Source organism: Carcharhinus amblyrhynchos, chromosome 4 (genome assembly GCF_965287045.1).
Source record: "Carcharhinus amblyrhynchos chromosome 4, sCarAmb.v2.hapA, whole genome shotgun sequence".
NCBI classification, from domain to species: Eukaryota; Metazoa; Chordata; class Chondrichthyes; order Carcharhiniformes; family Carcharhinidae; genus Carcharhinus; species Carcharhinus amblyrhynchos.
In genome coordinates this window covers 78861106-78876414 of record NC_137327.1, presented here as the reverse complement: position 1 = coordinate 78876414, position 15309 = coordinate 78861106, and the positions used below count along the sequence as shown (strand labels likewise).

At 43.3% G+C, this 15309-nt stretch overlaps 1 protein-coding gene across 2 annotated transcripts in view; it reads left to right on the top strand.

Annotated features, from left to right (window-relative positions):
- The first annotated feature begins 7858 nt into the window (after positions 1-7858).
- Positions 7859-15309, top strand: part of LOC145342139 (pre-mRNA 3'-end-processing factor FIP1-like) — a 53483-nt gene continuing 46032 nt past the window's right edge. The window contains exon 1 of one of the 2 annotated variants that reach the window (XM_080187400.1): positions 7859-8175. In XM_080187400.1, the coding sequence (XP_080043526.1) occupies positions 8070-8175 (106 nt within the window). In that variant the 5' untranslated portion in view covers positions 7859-8069. The remainder of the gene's footprint in view (positions 8176-15309) is intronic. The other variant, XM_080187401.1, reaches the window with a different exon arrangement.

Here is a 15309-nt window from a genome sequence, read left to right as displayed (position 1 = left end):
TTCCCCTTAGGCAATGGTGGTGCTGCTGAATTCTAATCTCCCCACCATCCACTGTGTAAAGGTCATGACTGACAAGAAACTTAACTTGACCAGCCACATAAGTACTGAGGCTACAAGAGCAGGTCAGAGGTTGAGAATTCTGCAGTAAGTGACCCATTTTAGTCCCCAAAGCCCTTTCACAATCTGTATGGCATAATTCAGGAGTAATGGAATGCTCCCCATTTGGTTGGATGAGTGCTGTTCCAACAACACTCAACAAAACTCATCAACATTCAGGCAAAGTATCCTGTTCAAGCAATGACTCATCCACCACTTTGAATATTCACTTACTTCAGCATCAATACAATACATCAAGTACCATTCACAACATACATTGCAAGAACTCTCCAAGGTTTCTCCAATGGAACCTTCCAAACCCAGAATCTCTACAGCTTAGAAGGACATGGTTGACAAGGTCAGTACATGTTTCAGAAAACCACGAATTAAATTCCCTTCCAAGTTGCACACCATTCTGACTCGGAGATATATGACCTGTTCCAGGATTTTGTCCAGGGATAATGAACGAAGTCCCCAAAAGCACGAAGGGTGTACCTTTACCACATGGACTGAAGCAACTCAAGAAGGTGGTGCACCACTACTTCTTAAGGGAAAATAGAGATAACTAAGATGTTCCAAGAAAAGGAAATGCAAATCAGCCTGCTATTCACAAAGTCAAGTTGTACCAAATATCTCTGTTAGAATTCTCTGACTTGCTGTTTCTTCCCATCATTCACACCCCTCCTAGCAAGTCAACTTTTAAATTGCTCCTAAAAATCTCTGACCATTTCTTAGGCTTTGTTTCCTGAATCTTCTATTGTTGCATGAAGTACCTTGGAACATTTACTATGTTGAAAGAACTGTACAATATAAGCACAGGTTGTAGCAGCATATTATGCATGGGCTCATTTCATCCATTCTGTAGTTTCTTGAAACCAATATTATTGTCATATGAACACTGAAAATATTAACTCCTCCAAAATTCCAAAACAGCATAAAAGTCACTCAATTTCTTTTCTATAACATAAGGAGTTTAAGATAAACTAAATTAGCCCTAGTTTACCACCACCTTATCAGTTCTAAAGTTTGCTTGAGAGTTACATATGATTTCTATCCTACATATCACCTCTCTGAACCAAGATATGATACTCATTTCTATTTAGTAATTGCTTTCACAGTGCTTTATTGAAATTGGTTTTATTCTGAGAAAGTTACAGATTTCTGGAGCATTTTGATAAATTAAGCTATTCAGTGTAACATTTGGTGACAAAACAGTAATCCAGCCATGTATGGATACTGTTTCTTTTAACTCATCAATACTCTGATCTCCCAAAATACATCTTACAGCTGAACTGTTCCTAAAGCCCTCGCCAACACAATTCTGAGCTTGCTGATCTGATTATCTAAGTGGGTTAATAGATGTGGTGAAAATATTGGATTATAGTATCTGCCTTTTCCAGCAATCAAGAAACTGATGATCTAGCTGCAATATTGACCAATCTCTTCTACATAGAAACATAGAAAAAGGAGCAGGAGGAGACCAATAGGCTCTCACGCCTGCTCTGCCATTCGGTATGATCATGGCTGATCATCCAACTCAATAACCTGAAATCCTTCGACCCCTTTCACCTCAAGGGCTACATCCAACAGCTTCTTGAAAACATTCAGGGTGGGCTTTTTCAGCCGTGCTCACCCCAAGGCTGGAAATTCTCACCTGAAGTCAACAGACCTTTGCATGTCCAGCGCCACCACTCCGATTCCTGTAGCAGGCAGAATGGGAAAATTCTGCCCTTGATATCTTGGCCTTAACTACTTCCTGTGGTAGCAAATTCCACAGGCTGACTGTCCCCTTTCTGGGTGAAGACAATTCTCATCACTGTCCTAAATGGTCAACCCCGTATCCTCAGACTGTGACGTCTGGTTCTGGACACTCCACCATAGGGAACATCCTTCTTGCACCTATCTTGTCTAGTCCTATTAGAATTTTATAGGTTTCTCTGAGATCCCCCTCATCCTTCTGAACTTCAGCGAATACAATCCTAACCACCACAATCTCCTTATACGTCGGTCCTGCCATCTCAGGAATCAGTCGGGTAAACCTCTGCCATCTGCACATCCTTCCTCAGATAAGGAGACCGAAACTGCATGCAATACTCCGTGTGGCTTCACCAAGGCCTTGTATAATTGCAGCAAGGCATTCCTACTCCTGTACTCAAATCCTCTTGCTATGAAGGCTAATATACTATTTGCCTTTTTTACTGTCTGCTGAACCTGCTTACTGATCTTCAGTGACTGTGTACGATGACACCCATATTTTGTTGCACATTTCCCTCTCCTAATTTATGGCCATTCAAATAGTAATTTGCCTTCCTGTTTTTGCTATCAAAGTGGATAATCTCATTTTTATCCAAATTGTAGGTACAGTGGTTATGTGACTATATGGAATGGAGAAAATTAGCATGCAGGTGCAGCAAACAATCAAAGTTGCCACACTCCAACGCCTGTTTGGGTAAATTGATGGAGAATTTAGCATGGCCAATGTACCTAACCAGCACATCTTTTGGACTGTGGGAGGAAGCCTGAGCACCTGGAGGAAACCCACACAAACACAGGGAGAACGTGCAGACTCCACATAGACAATGACCCAAGCTGGGAATCAAACCCAGATCTCTGGCACTGAGAGACAGCAATGCTAACCACTGTGCTAATTAGGAAGGCCGATGGAATGTTGGCCTTTATTGCAAGGAGATTGAAGTGCAAGAATAAAGAAATAAAAGCAAAACACTGCAGATGCCGGAAGTTTGAAATAAAAATTGAAGTTGCTGGAAAATCCCAGCAGGTCTGGCAGTATCTGAGGAGAAAGCAACAAAGAATTTTGAGTATGTCTGACTTGTTCAGAACGCATCTTCTTTGCTCTGAAGAAGAGTCCCATGGACTTGAAATCTTGACACTATTGCTCTCTCCTCAGAGGCTACAAGAATAAAGAAGTCTTGCTATCCTGGTACTTGGTTTTCGTAAGACTACATCTGGAGTCTGTGTGCAGTTTTGGTCTCCAATTTTAAGAAAGGATACACTTAGATTGGAGGCAGTACAGTGAAGGTTCATTAAATTTGATAAAAGGGTTGTCCTATCATGAGAAGATGAGCAAATTGGGCTTATGTTCTCTGAAGTTCAGAAGAATGAGAGGTGTTATCATTGAAACCTACCAGATTCTGGAGGGACTTGATAGTGAGGATGCTGAGACTGTTTACACTGTTTGCTGAATTTAAAACTCAGGGGCACATTCTCAGGATAAGGAACAAATCATTTAGATTGGAAAGCGGCTAATGTTACACCGTTGTTTAAGAAGGGTGCCAGGCGAAAGGCAGGGAATTATAGGCCGGTTAGTTTAACGTCTGTTGTAGGTAAAATGTTAGAATCCGTCATCAAGGAGGAAATAGCGAGGCATCTTGAGGGGAATTGCTTGATAGAGCAGACGCAGCACGGTTTCGTTAAGGGGAAGTCGTGTCTGACAAATTTACTGGAGTTCTATGAGGATGTGTCTAGGGCGGTGGATAGAGGAGAGCCAGTGGATGTGGTCTTTCTGGATTTTCAGAAGGCGTTTGACAAGGTACCTCACAAGAAGTTATTGCAGAAGGTCAGGGGACATGGAGTTGGGGCTAGGGTGTTAGCGTGGATAGAGGACTGGTTGTCAAATAGGAGGCAGAGAGTGGGGGTCAACGGGTGCTATTCGGATTGGCGGTTGGTGACTAGTGGAGTGCCCCAGGGGTCGGTGCTGGGGCCTCAGCTATTTACCATTTATATAGATGATCTGGAGGAGGGAACCGAGTGTATGGTGTCGAAATTTGCTGATGACACCAAGATTGGTGGAACGGCAAATTGCGCGGAGGGTGTGGAGAGTCTGCAGAAGGATCTAGATAGGCTGGGTGAATGGGCCAGGAACTGGCAAATGGAATTTAATGTTGGCAAGTGCGATGTGGTCCACTTTGGTAGGAATAATGGTAGGAAGGATTATTACTTACGTGGCGAAAAACTGCAGCAGGCGACGGTGCAGAGGGACCTCGGGGTCCTTGTGCATGAGTCGCAAAAACCCAGCTTGCAGGTGCAGCAGGTGGTCAGGAAGGCGAATGGGATGCTGGGCTTCATAGCGAGGGGGATTGAATATAAAAGTAGGGAGGTCTTGCTGCGGCTGTATAGGGCATTGGTGAGGCCGCAGCTGGAGTACTGTGTGCAGTTTTGGGCACCGTACTTACGCAAGGATATTTTGGCCTTGGAGGGAGTGCAGAGGAGGTTTACTAGGCTGATGCCGGAGTTGAGGGGGTTGAGCTATGAGGAGAGGCTGAATAAACTAGGCTTGTACTCGTTAGAGTTTAGAAGAATGAGGGGAGATCTCATTGAGACGTATAAGATGATGAATGGGATGGATAGGATAGAGGTGGAGAAACTCTTCCCGCTCAGAAAGGACAGTAGGACTAGGGGGCACAGCCTCAAGATAAAGGGGGGGCGGTTTAGAACGGAGTTGAGGAAGAACTTCTTCACTCAAAGGGTGGTGAATCTCTGGAATTCTCTGCCCGTTGAAGTGGTGGAGGCTACCTCGCTAAATATTTTTAAGACGCGGGTTAATGGGTTTTTGATAAGAGAGGGTATTAAGGGTTATGGGGAGAGGGCGGGAATGTGGAACTGAGCCACGACAGATCAGCCATGATCTTATTGAATGGCGGGGCAGGCTCGAAGGGCTAGATGGCCTACTCCTGCTCCTATTTCTTATGTTCTTATGTTCTTATATATGAGGAATGGAAAGGCAGGATGGGCTGATTGGATACTTTGCTGCAAAGTAAACTAAAGAGGAACATGTTGCTGATGTCAAGCAAAACAAGAGATGGTAGAATTGTTGGTTCGGAAAATAGCAGAAGAAAGTTTGGCAGTATTTAAATTAGAAGAGTCTCCTGCCCAAATGGATTATCTTCTAGGTCAGTGAGGGTAATAAGGATGGAAATTGCAAGGCCCTAGCCATAATCATCCATATGGTCGTGATGCCAGAGAACTAATGGTTGCAAGTATTAAAGCTTATTTATTAGTGTCACAAGTAAGCTTACATTAACACTGTGAAAATCCCCTAATCGCCACACTCCAGCACCTGCTCTGGTACACTGAGGCAGATTTTAGCATGGCCAATGATCCTAACCAGCACATCTTTCAGACTGTGGGAGGAAACCCACTCAGACACAGGAAGAATGAGCAGACTCCGCACAGACAGTGACGCAAGCTGAGAATCACACCCAGGTCCCTGACGCTGGGAGGCAGCAGTGCCAACCACTGTGCTGCCGTGCTGCCCATTATGTTTCTGTTTAAAAAAAAGGATAAAACCAACAGTTTAGCCAATGAGTCTGTTGTCAATGATGGGGAAACTTTTAAAAACAATAATCCATAACTAAATTAATTGACATCTGAAAACAATATGGGTTAATCAATGCTCTCCTGACAAGGTTATGCACATGCTCCTCCTGCTTCTGTCTGTTCGCTCTCCTTGCATACAGCACTTCTGTCATCTCTCAGTTGCAGTGATAGATGGCAAACAGTGAGATGTTTGTTATGATATCTGCTTTAGCCTGGAAGGATCCACTTGTGAAAAATGTTAAGCATACAGTCACCTTTAACCTAAGTGGCAATGTTGTCTTCACCAGCCTCAGAGGTTACAGGCCTAGGTGCAATGAGTGGCACAGTTCTGTAACCAGCTCCTTGGTGAATTGCAGTCATTCAATTCTGCCAGACAGCTTAGTTAAAGGTTGGAGAAATACTTCCAGAAAAGTGTAAAAGGATAGTGCTTCCTGCTGATAGCGCACAGTGGCACAATGTTTGGCACTGCTGCCTCACAGCGGCAGAGACCCAGGTTCAGTTCCTGGCTTGGGTCACTGTTTGTCTGGAGCTTGCATGTTTCTGTCTGGGTTTCCTTCCACAATCTGAAAGACGTGCTGAACAGGCACCACAGTGTGGCGACTGGGGGAATTTCACAGTAACTTCATTGCAGTGTTAATGTAAGCCTTACTTGTGAACTAGTAAATAAACTTAAATTTCTTATCCCTCTTCCTCCTCTCTCAGCAATCAACTTACTTTTTTTTGCTGCTCTGCAAGGAGGAGTACAGTGATAACCCCATTGACTGGGAGCAGTTGGAGCATTGAGAGCCCTTGCATAGCAATCAACAACTCTCCAATATCTAGTACCACTTCTGACATACTTTACCAACTTTTCTGAAGGGCTCCAAACACACACGTACTCCCAGAAACTCAGCAGAGTTTCATTAACAGAATATAAAAGCAACTAACTTGTATGTTGGATGGTAATGCCTTTAAAGAGCTCTACTGAGGTGAGGGAGGAATGTCTGATGCTGCTGAATGCATATTCAGCTGTGTGTACTTAAGAGAAGACCTTAAATAGTGTGTTATGGTCGAAATGGCAGACTAGGTGTTAAGTCAATGTTAAACTGTGTGACTCATCTGCATACTTCCGACATATGCTTGTTTCACCCATGCTAACATGCTCAACAACCCTGCTTTTTGTCTGCTCATCCGGAAGGAGGTTGGAGTGTATGGATGCCAGTCTTTTGTTTTACTAAAACAGCACCCATAGTACCAAAACTAGGGAGCTAAGTTTTCCCTATAGTGTGGTGCCCAGAATTGTACACAATGAGTTTTAACCAGTGTCTTGTATGAGTGTGTTATGATTCTGTTGATGAGAACAGTGTGTTGATACCAGCTGCAAGAATATTAGCTACTGTTTCCTGGAATGGCTGGCCTTATTCCAAACATTTTTGTTGTTATTTATTAAGTTTTCATAAATAGAAAGGTTGGATTTGCTCATTATTTTTTTCCAACTCACAGAGCACAATGGGGAAACCACTCAGTTGCTTAATGAGCTGTAGTCTCTGACCCAATTGACATGTAATGACATTTAGCTGCACAATCCAACCTTTTCATGTGGTGTCTGCAGAGCCTGACATTCAAGCACCAACAGCATTGGGAAATACAGGCATGAGATGATGTTGTGTGCCAGATCATCAATTCATTTAAACACATGAAACTATGCTTGTTTTATATATAAGATCATGGCTGATCTGTCGCGGGAATGTGGAACTGAGCCACGACAGATCAGCCATGATCTTATTGAATGGCGCGGCAGGCTTGAAGGGCTAGATGGCCTACTCCTGCTCCTATTTCTTATGTTCTTATGAAAGTGAATTGCATCAAAATAGTTCATTAAAAATGCAAATATTTCTTGCTGCAAAATAATTAAATTTGGCTTGATCTATAAATTTGAATGTTGCTGGAAAAAAGAGATACACCATCAAAGCTTTTTGTTTTGCACTCATCAAGATAGCTGGCAAGAAATTATAGTCAGTAACAAGTAAACAGCAAGTTATACAATACGTAGATAAAAGCAAAATACTGCGGATGCTGGAACTTGGAACTGATTCGAAACGGTGGCTCTTATTCTCTCCCCACAGATGCTGTCAGACCTGCTGAAATTTTCCAGCATTTTCTGTTTTTGTATATCAGCAACACTCAAATACACCAAAGGACTATTTAAATTTTGATAGTGTGTTGTGCAGTGTTACTATGAGTGGAGAAAGGATTAAAAGTTGATTGTGAGTTGTGCTGCGTGCCATGATTGTGTGGAAAAACGATTACTTAAAAGTTGAGTGTGTGTTGTGCAAGGTACTTACTATGAGTGGAGAAATAAGTAAAAGTTAACAGTGTTGTGCAGTGTATATGACTGGAGGGGGTGGAGAAATGAGCGGCGGGCGCTATGACCTGGCGGAGGAGTGTTTGGAGCTGATGGCGGCGCGGACTCGATAGGGTGGGCTCGCTGTGCTGGGCGGAGAGAGCGGACCCGGACCCGGACCTGAACCCGAACCCGGACTAGGGGCCGCACCCCGGCTCCAACTGTAGCCCCCACCCCACCTTCTCCTGCTCCTCTCTGTAACCCCTCCCCAACCCCCAAATCTGTGTGGAGTCTCCCCAGCTCCCCAGTCGGTATGGCCACCGAAATGGATCCGCTGAGCTCGGCTGCGGAGAGTACGGCAGCGCCTGGCGGCGGCGGCCTGGACGCCGAGGATGATGAGGAGAACTGGCTGTATGGGGGTGAGTTAACCCCGCGGGGAGACAGCCACTTTCTCCAGAGTCTGGGGGCTCCACTTGAATTGCTGCATCGTTATAAAATTCAGGCAGGGAATGCACATGGTGCCTTTTGTCGGAATTGTCTCCAGAACATGCACCGTTTGGGGGGAATCCCTCTATATTTTCCTTAAAGTGACAATGCCCTTTGTGCTGGCCTAGCTCCCACAAACACACTTAGTTTTTCGCACCACTCTTGTGAGTGAATCTTGTCCTGGATTCGATGGGGACAGTGTCTTCAGTGTTGAGGCATTGCATTGCAAGTGATTTCTTAAAACTTGTTCCTGGCTTCTTAAATTTGTTGCAAGGAGGGGGGGCGGTGTTAACTATGGCACAGAGTTTCAAATTTCTCTTCCTCTGTCAGCTCTTTGGAGGAATGCAGTTGTGAGACTTTGCTGTTTTTTCCACAAACCAAGTTAACTCCAGTAAAAGAATAACTTGTATTTACTGCCGCAGGATAACCCACAGTGCCTCTCAATGGATGAAAAGCTTATCACTGTTATATAGGTCAGTTTAAGGGGCAAGTATATTCTAATGAATTGCCCCATAATGGTTATTGGTTTATAAAATCCTTCACCTAGTGCACATCATCTTTTGTAACCTACACAGACATAAGGCTTTCTCTGATGCATGGTGGCACAGTTGTTAGCACTGCTGGTTCATGGCACCAAAGACCTGGGTTCGATTCTTGCTTGGGTCACTATCTGTGAGGTTCTTCCAGTGTCTGCGTGGGTTTGCTCTGGATTCTCTGGTTTCATCCCACAGTCCAAAAGACATGCTGGTTAGATGCATTGGCCATGCTAAATTCTCCCTCACTATAGCCAAACAGGTGGCAGAGTGTGACGACTAGGGGATTTTCACAGTAACTTCATTGCAGTGTTAATGTAAGCCTACTTGTGACACTAATAAATAAACCTTAAAACTTTAAGGCCATCTATAACCATCCTGGCTGAGATCGGCCAACTCAATGCAGAATGAGGGCTGAACTTCAGTCCGTCCTGGTAGTATACATTGTGTCAGAATTTGATGTCAATATGATAGTGAGCTAAGTAACATGTGCCATTATTCATGTTTAAATTGCACAGCAGCTTTCACCAAGGGAGCAATTTGCTGTGAATTGAGAATCATCACAAATTGGTGGATTATTTGTGCCACTACCCTGTCAACATCATACAAAGAGCAGCTGGCCCTTAGGGCAGCACAGCACTGGTTGGCACTGCTGCGTCAGAGCACCAGGAACCTGTGTTCAGTTCCAGCCTCGGGTCACAGTCTGTGTGGAGTTTGCACGTTCTCCCTGTGACTGAGTGACTTTCCCCCGAGTGCCCTGATTTCCTCCCGCACTCCAAAGACGTGTAGGTTAGGTTGATTGGCCATGCTAAATTAATCCCAGTGGCGGTTTAGCAGAATAAATATGAGGGGTAATGGGAATAGGGTCTGGGTGAAAATGCATTCAGTGCAAACTCGATAAGCTGAATGGCCTCCTTCTATACTGTGGGGATTCTATGAATTTTCATAGATATGATTAAGATACATAACTCTGATGGGAGAACTAAGACTGCACAGATTGGAATTTCTGTGCAGATAAATTCTTGATAATGTGTCGTCTTCTAGGCATGTTCTAATCAGTAGTTATGAAGCCTGTAGAAAATATTAAGAGATCCCTGAGATAATAGTAAAGGTTGCATTGATTCTGGGACAGTTCAGTAAATTTTTTTATTCATTTGTGGGACATGGATGTCACTGGCTGGCCAGTGTTTATTGCTGATCCCTAGTTGTTCTTGAGAAGGTGATGGTGAGCTGTCTTCTTGAATCGCTGCGGTCCCACAATGCCATTAGGGAGGGAATTCCAGAATTTTGATCCAGCAACTGCGAAAGAACAGTGATAAATTTCCAAGTTAGGATGGTGAGTGGCTTGGAGAGGAACTTGCAGGTGGTGGTGTTCCCATGTATCTGCTGCCCTTATCCTTCTAGATGAAAGTGGTTTTGAGTTTGGAAGTTGCTGTCTAAGGACCTTTGGTGAGTTGCTACAGTGCATCTTGTAGATACTACACACTGCTGTACTGAGCGTCAGTGGTGGAGGGAGTAGATGTTTGTAGGTGTGGAATGAATGAAGTAAGCTGCATTGTCCTGGATGGTATCAAGCTGCTTGAATGTTGGAGTTGCACCCATCCAGGCAAGTGGGGAGTATTCCTGACTTGTGCTTGTAGATGGTGGATAGGCTTTGGGGATTCAGAAAGTGAGTTATTTGCTGCAGTGTTCCTAGGCTCTTGTAGTCACTGTGTTTACGTGGCCAATTCAGTTGAGTTTCTGGTCAATGGTAACCCCAAGGACATTGACAGTGGGGGATTTAGTGATGGTAACACCACTGAATGTTAAAGGACGTTGGTTAAAGTAAAGGATTGAAGAATGAATCTCACCACTGATACTTAAAATAAAAACTCTGTTGGGAAATTTGATTTTTAAAGCTGCCTTTTGTTATCTTATCCAAACGGCCACTCCTCATGGGAGCTTGGGTGAGCATTTGACACGGATGGCATCAAATGGAAGCCTCTGTCTTTGCCCAAACATCTGTCAAGTGATGGAACCTTTGTTACCCTTTCCCACCCTAGTCCCGTGATTCAGAAGTATATTGCATGCCTGTGGCTGAAATCAACAGCAGTCAAAGTTGAAATTTTTTGCTCCCCATGACTTCATATTATGCTGTGTGGTACATTTAACCATTGCCATAGAATCTATGGCATGGAGACAGGTCCTTTACCCCAAACTGTACATGCTGACCAAAAAGCCCACCTAAGCTAACCCCATTTGCCTGCATTTGGCCCATATCCCTCTAAATCTTATACCAAGCTTTTTACTGCCATCGAATATCTCAAAGCGCTTTACCAGCAATGAAATATTTTGTCAAGTGTAGTCCCTGTTTTGATGTAGGAAACATGGTAGCCAATATGCACTCAGCGAGCTCCAAGCAGCAATGTGATAATAATTAGATAACTAGATTTTTTTTTGTGATGTTGCATGAGGAACGAATATTGGCCTGGACACTGGTGTCATTAATGAAGATTTGTAGGTGTCTGAGGAACTGCATTCATGATTTAGTTTTTTTAAATTCATGCATGGGACATGGGTATCACTGTCTGCCAACATTTGTTGCCCATCACTAGTTGCCCTTGAGAAAGTGGTGATAATACAACTGAGTGACCATTACAGAGGGTATTTGAGAGTCAACCACATTGCTGTGGCTCTGGAGTCACATGTAGGCTAGACCACATAGGGTTGGCAGATTGCCTTCCCGAAAGGATGGTTTTTCCAACAATCAACAATGGTTTCTTGGCCATCAGTAGGTTCTTAATTCCAGATTTTTAAAAATTGAACTCAAATTCCACCACCTACTATGGTGGGATTCGAACCCAGGTCCTGAGAATATTAGCTGAGTTTCTGGATTAAAAGTCTAGGAATACCATTAGGGCATTGCCTCCCTAACTAATGCCTTTGGGGGAGCTTGGAATGAAAAAAACTGAGATCTTGGCAAAATTTGAAGTACCCTTGAAATACGACCAAACCCTTGTGTCTACCCTTTACTACTGTATTCAGCTAATTGCACTTTCTCCTGCAGTTTAATTAGCTTTGATTATTTTGAGGGTACATCTGAATACTTTGTGCTCCAGATTTTAGTCTTTATTGAATAATAAATGTATAGGCTTATTGGGAACCATACATCAGTCGTTCCTTGAAAGTGACCTTCCTCAAAGTAACACTGTTCAAACAAGATTAAAATACTGCCAATGCTGGAAATATTTATATTAAAAACAAATACTCAATAGGTCAGGCAGCATCTGTGGGGCGTGATAGTTAATGTCTCAGGTCGATGATGATCCTTCATCAGAAATGAGGAAGGGTCATCATTGATCTGAAATGCATATCTTAGAGTATTTCTAGCATGTTCTGTGTTTAACACTATTCAAAGTTCTGAAGGTGCTGCCTCTTACTGTGGTATAAGTTTATGAATTATTGGCAGCCTTCCAGTATCCCATCCATGGTAATTTTTAATGAAGTAGGGCATTAATTGTCAGGAGCATACTTGAGTTCCATTACAAAATCCAAATCTCTCCGCAGCTGATGTTCGCTCACGTACCCTCCCAACAGAGTAAGTAGGGAGTGAGCAGGAATAAGAAGCCTAGCTTATTTTGACCCTTTCTGGCTCGGGAATGGAATCTAATTGCGGTACTGCACGTTAGTGATTAATTTAATTCTGCATAGACTGGGAATGGAACTTCTATAATCTTTAGGGACGTTTTTAAACCATAAGGTTTTACTTGTTTTTTCATCATTCAGTGGCAGCGTGTAGCCTTTTAGCAGCTCTTGAGTTGTGTCATTCTTGTGTTTAGGGTCGTTACAAACTTTTATTTACCCTTTATTTACCGTTTTCAGGCCAGGATTCTCCCAAAAAATTCTAAGTTGCTTAAAAACTGGAGTAAAAGCTGCTGCTTTTTTAGCAGAATTTTCAAAATGAATCTCCCACACTCTGAGTCCGGCAGAATGCCTCAGCGATAAAGATGGGATTAAAATTGCCTTAATCTATTTTTATATATTCATTTACAGCTGACTATAACTTCTGTTTCCTCTCTATGCACTAGTGTTCCTCAATTGCCAGTCCTTGAGTTCCTGCCTATTTCGCACCTAAATGCTGCCCCTTGACAGCAATATCAGAAAACAGTGTCAGTTTTCTAATATATATTGACTACATTCTGCTCTACCTCATCATCACCACTCAGCTTTTTCACTGTCTCTAACTTATCAACTTATCTATTTATCCACCATCCAGTACTGGATGAGCAAAAATTTCCTCCAGCTCAAAGCTCTATTCCCTAGCCACTGACTCCATCCCTTTCCCTGGTCACAGTGTGAGGCTGAATAAGATTGTTAGCAAGATTGATGTGATATTGAGGTGAACTTCTGACCACACGTTTACGGCATCAAGATTATCACCTGTTTCCCCCTTCCCCAGCTCATCTGCCGAAACCATTATTCATAGAATCCATACAGTACAGAAGGAGGCCATTCAGCCCATTGAGTCTGCACAGACTACAGCTCCACCCAGGCTGTATCCCATAACTCCATCTATTTACCCTAACTAATCCCCCTGACATTTAGCATGGCCAATCAACCTAACCTGCACGCCTTTGTACTGTGGGAGGAAACCAGAGCAATCACGGGGAGAATGTGCAGATTCCACACAGGCAGTGACCCGAGCCAGAATTGAACCCGAGTCCATGGTGTCTTCAGTTTTCTGTGGATTGGCCTATTTGATGCATTCCTGACCAAACCCTCAATTTTTTACTGTGCATGAACTCCAAAACCGCTGCACACATCCCATCTTGCATCTTATTCAGTTCACCTATACCTCTGTGCTTTCTGACCTAGTTAAACAACACTTTAATTTTAGAATCCTCAACCTTGTTCTCAGATCCTTTCCTGGCCTCTTCTCTCCCTATATCTTTAGTATACTGTAACTGCACAACCCTCTGAGATCTCTGTGCCCCTCTGATTCTGGCGTCTTGAGCACCCCTGATCTTAATTGCCATGCTTTCAGCTTTCAAGACTCTAAGCTCTGAAATTCCCTCTTTAAATCTCACTACCTCATTTCTACTTTTAAGACACTATTTAAAACTTGCACCTGAACAAGCTTTTTGGTCTAATGTGAGCCCTAATATGTAGCTTTGTGTTAAATTTAGATTTGATAAAAGCTTCTGTGAAGCGCATTGGGATGTGTCACTGTGTTAACAGTGCCATATAAATGCAATGTTGAAACCAAGAGAAAATGCTCAGCAGGTCTGGCAGCATCTGTAAGGAGAGAAAAGAGCTGACAAATCCAGACGATCCTTTGTCAAAGCTAAAAGGCATAGAAAGTGGGAGATATTTATGCTGCAGGGTGAGGGAATGAAAGATGAGTCATAGCCGCAGAAACCAGGGGAAAAGACTGCCAATAGCTGTCCACAGAGAGAATGAAGAATGTGAATGGCAAACAGCAGAGAAGCTAAAATGAAGATGTTGGGGGAGGAAAATGGGTGGGACAGAGGTGAGATTTAGAAAAGGGGAAGTGGGGGGAGAAAAGGGAAGGGGAGGGGGAAATAAATTGAAGAAAGACCATAAAAAAAGGTAGAGAGCAGTTAAAAAAAATTAAATAAAATGCAGTGTTGATGGTGGTATTATTTTGATGTTGTAGTTTACCAGTAGGTAAGCTATTTACTGTTTCTGTTGGCAAGTGGCTGTTAAGTTCATTCACAGTTGCGTCAACTGTGGGATCCACCACTGTTGAAACCCGTAGCTTCTGTGCGCACACTAATGTTGGTCTCCTTGAGCCACTGTAGATGAGTGACCATGTAATCAATCTGGGTTTTGGAGCAGAATAGTGACTTTCCTTTATTTTAGAAAAGTAATTCCACTCTTTTCCCTTTTACTAAATGCCATTTTAATAAGGATGCTTTAAATGTCAACAAAGATTGACAAAGAAGTTGATAAAGGAGGGTAGGAGAAGCTATGAAGCTGGGCTAGCGCTTAATATAAAAAAGGATAGCAAGAGTTTTTATAAATATATAAAAAGGAAGAGGCTGGCTAGGGTGAACGTTGGTCCTTTAGAGGATGAGAAAGGGGAGCTAGTGGTAGGGGATGGGGATATGGCTAAGGTCTTGAATAACTTTTTTGTTTCTGTCTTCACGGAGGACGACGTGAATAATTTGCCGGGTGTTAGCGATGGAAAGGTGGTAGGACTGGAGGGTCTTAATGACATTACTGTTACTAGAGAGGTGGTGCTCGACAGACTGGAGGGGCTGATTGTGGACAAGTCCCCAGGACCGGATGGAATGCATCCGAGGGTTCTGAAAGAAATGGCGGAGGTTATAGTGGATGCCTTGGTGGTTATTTTCCAGACGTCGCTGGATTCCGGGGAAGTGCCGGAAGATTGGAAAACGGCTAATGTTACGCCGTTGTTTAAGAAGGGTGCCAGGCAAAAGGCGGGGAATTATAGGCCGGTTAGTTTAACGTCTGTGGTAGGTAAAATGTTGGAATCCGTCATTAAGGAGGAAATTGCGAGGCATCTTGAAG